General features: G+C 41.5%; 1 protein-coding gene across 1 annotated transcript in view; it reads left to right on the top strand.

Annotated features, from left to right (window-relative positions):
* LOC144964384 (QRFP-like peptide receptor) overlaps nt 1-3,007 on the top strand; it is a 306,189-nt gene extending 303,182 nt beyond the window's left edge. The window contains exon 5 of the mRNA XM_078898567.1: nt 1,275-3,007. Coding sequence (XP_078754693.1) covers nt 1,275-2,207 — 933 coding nt within the window. The 3' untranslated portion in view covers nt 2,208-3,007. The remainder of the gene's footprint in view (nt 1-1,274) is intronic.
* The last annotated feature ends 423 nt before the right edge of the window (nt 3,008-3,430 follow it).

The following is a 3,430-nucleotide window of genomic DNA, read 5'->3' as shown; positions in this document are numbered from 1 at the left end:
ATGAGTGTCATTTTGATTGATCAATATTTGAAAGACGAAATTTGTGGCCAAATATTAAAAATGTTTTTTTGCCAGAATAGTTACTTGGTCATAACGACAATTCCAAAAGCTTCAATAAAAGAGCAGACTGACTTACTTACTTACTTACTTACTTACTTACTTGCTTACTTGCTTACTTACTTACTTAATTACTTACTTACTTACTTACTTACTTACTTACTTACTTACTTATTTATTTACTTACTTACTTACTTACTTACTTATCCGAACCAGCGACCACCTGAGCTCTAGCCCTTCGGTCTTGTGCCATGACGTAGAAGTTAGACGTCTTTTGTAGTTGTTCCAGGTGACTATAAAGTGTGTTAATGATGCTTGGATTTGGTGGGAGGAGTGTGCATCTCAGGTCTTCAAGAGGTTGACATTCAAGCAAGTGGTGTGTTACTGTTTCATTGGGGTGTTGACATAGGGGGCAGGAAGGGGATGTGTCTTTTGTAATTTTGCTTAAATGGTTGTTGAGCGGTATGTGTTGTGTTCTTAGTAGACAAAACAATTCTTATGAAACCTTCTTATTGAGTGCAGCAAGACCTGAATCAAGGATGGGGTAGAATCAAAACTCGGTGTAAAAAGTTTGACAGCAGAAGGGGCTATGTACGGCTATGTGGTCAAGTGGTATGACACTCGCTTTCGGATCGGAAGGTACTGGGTTCGAGCCTTGCGCTCGGCGCATAGTTGAGTCCTCGGACAAGGGTCTTTACTCACATTCTCTCACCGTACTCAGGTGTAAAATGAGTACCTGGCCATTAACAGCGTTGTCTTTGTCCGAAAAATTGCAATATCGCCTAACAGGAGTCATGTCCCGTCCTACATGTTAAATGTTGCTGTTGACCAGGGACCCCTTGTAAAGCGCTTTGAGCACATTTAGTGGATATTGCGCTATATAAAGCTCAATTAATTATAAGGGGCTGCCTGAAGTCTGGGCTGGTAAAAAACAATACCGTTTTATTCATACTCCAACCACTCAAGATTGCAGAAGCCAATATTCTCAATCTGCTTTGGTTTGTTTTATTTGTTTTCAACTTTCCTTCGTTTATTGTTTTGCTGACAAAGGGTAGTACCCGAAACGTTCATTCTTTTATACTGTTTCCATCAAAAGCCTTCTCAATATTCACATTTTTTGTAAGTTAAAAAAAAAGGATAAACGTTCACTCCGACATAAAAAAGACTGTTTTCCTTAATTTTAAATAATTCTATTCATTTTCTTTTCCCATTTTCAGCACGCCAAATTTTACGACGGCACTGTAGTCGAAGTGTGCCGCATCACCGGGGATGAGGAGTTCCTGAAGTTTTACATCCTTTTTATATTCACCATATTCTTAGTCCTGCCTCTTCTCCTGCTGACGGCGATGTACAGCGCCATCATCGTCACACTGGAAAGCAGCACCAGAAACTGCAACGGGTTTTCCCCGGCTCACAAGACATCCTCAACCATCTCGTCTTCGACTTCTAACGGAAACCACAACGCCAGCGACAGGCGTCGATTTCGTTCCAGGGACATAAACGAGCAACATAATATGCGAATGGTAGCGTGTCGGCGCCAGGTCATCCGTATGATGATTGTCGTGATGGTCTTTTACTTCTTATGTCTTCTTCCTATGAGGTCTTACCAATTATGGGCACTGCTAGCTTCAGCAGAAGATATGAGGACTTTAGGGCTGGAAGGATTTATCAACTTGGTTTACATCGTTCGGATGCTAATCTACCTCAACTGTGCTGGGAATCCCATAATTTACGGTCTTATAAGTGCTAATTTCAGAAACGCCTTCAAGCAATCTATGACTTGCCGGAAGTCGGAAAGGACGGACGGAAATCGTTACAAAGTGGTTTACTACAACAACGCAAATAAACGGCGGTCCACAAATGCACCGGAAGGGATTGAGACCCGCACGGAACTGTCCCCAAGCCGGCGACATCGTCCCAGCACCACCATAAATGACGTCATGACTGAGACAAATCACATGGGGACCAGGCAGCCCGTTGAACCTAAGAGGGCCTACAAGGCGAATGTGCGTGATAGCGTGATGGGAAATGATGATGATGATAAAAGCGCCGTGATGTCCACCGAGGTTGTAATGGATCTGTATGATAAAGTTTATGGTAAAACAAACGGAACAAAGGGAGAGAACAAAGAAATAAGAGCTTTCGTGTGATAACTCAGTCACTTCCGGTTTGGTGATCGACTTATTAACAGCGAGACTTGCGTTCGTCATTGAGATGAAATTTTGGGGTTTTCTGTGTGTAGACAGACCATGTCTCATGAAACAAACAGATCAATATCAACATTACCGACATGAAACCATCCTTTTTCCAAACATGGAAAAGTGGGTTGAAACAATCTTTTCTTTTGGATATTGCTAACTCATCTGTTTCTAAGAGTAATAAGATATACACTAGTCTGATGTCATGTCAGCTTAGTTCTAAACAAAGAAAATCGGTACTTTTTATTCTTCATGCTGGTTAGAACTTTTTCACATTTCCTGAGATCAGAATGTATAAAAGACAAAACATGATCAGATTTATAATGACATTCTCTTCTGGATACACTTTTATGCGCGTCGGAGAAGTATTTCATAAGGGCGGTGACCAAATAATGGCGTCCGCGATTGTTCCGATAGTTTAGAACCAGTTACGATACCTCATACGAGGGAAGTAACGTCACGACTGTTGAACCCTATTTGCATCTATAGTGTTGTGGATAAGTTTCAGAACCTGCTTGAACTATGGCGGCCGAGACGACTTCCTCTCCATGTATAAAATCTGTGTCTAGGTTGATAACAACAAGAAACGAATTGAGGAGTGAAGTGCTAGAAAACAATAGAGAATACACAAAACTTTTATGCGCCGATGGGGAGTCAAACTCACGACCCAACTGTTGCGGCACTTCCGCCTGGCTGCGAGAGAGACCCACTACTGTCGTGGCCATCCACCACTCCGAAGAAAAAAAAATAAACCCAGAGGTTCCAAATGTAGAAGCAATCTTGAGTTCTTCTCACCACGACTACTTGAGGCCAAACCACATACACACACACACACACACACACACACACACATACACTCACATCTATGTTAAAGCTCTGGCGTTTAAACCTTTGGAAAAGAATTTTAGGCAATGGGAGCGATCTATATTCAAGTTTTCGTCCAACCAAGTCACCGATCACATGATTTTTTGCTGTACAACGATTGGACATTTCTCAATAAATGCCAACACGCTGCTTTGTTTATGAAAGTTGTAAACATACCCATGAGTCATGTTGAGCAAATTGACCAATTGTGACTTTGGATATTTCTCATACTGTGAACACTTCTCACTATGTGGTCATTTTGAAGACACTTTGCAGTGTGACCAATGACCTCGAGCACATGGAAATGTAAT

Source organism: Berghia stephanieae, chromosome 2 (assembly GCF_034508935.2).
Source record: "Berghia stephanieae isolate SIO BIC M18660-M18661 chromosome 2, UCSD_Bste_1.3, whole genome shotgun sequence".
In the NCBI taxonomy this organism is placed as follows: Eukaryota; Metazoa; Mollusca; class Gastropoda; order Nudibranchia; family Aeolidiidae; genus Berghia; species Berghia stephanieae.
Note: the sequence above shows the minus strand (reverse complement) of the source record. Positions and strands in the feature narration are given on the sequence as shown.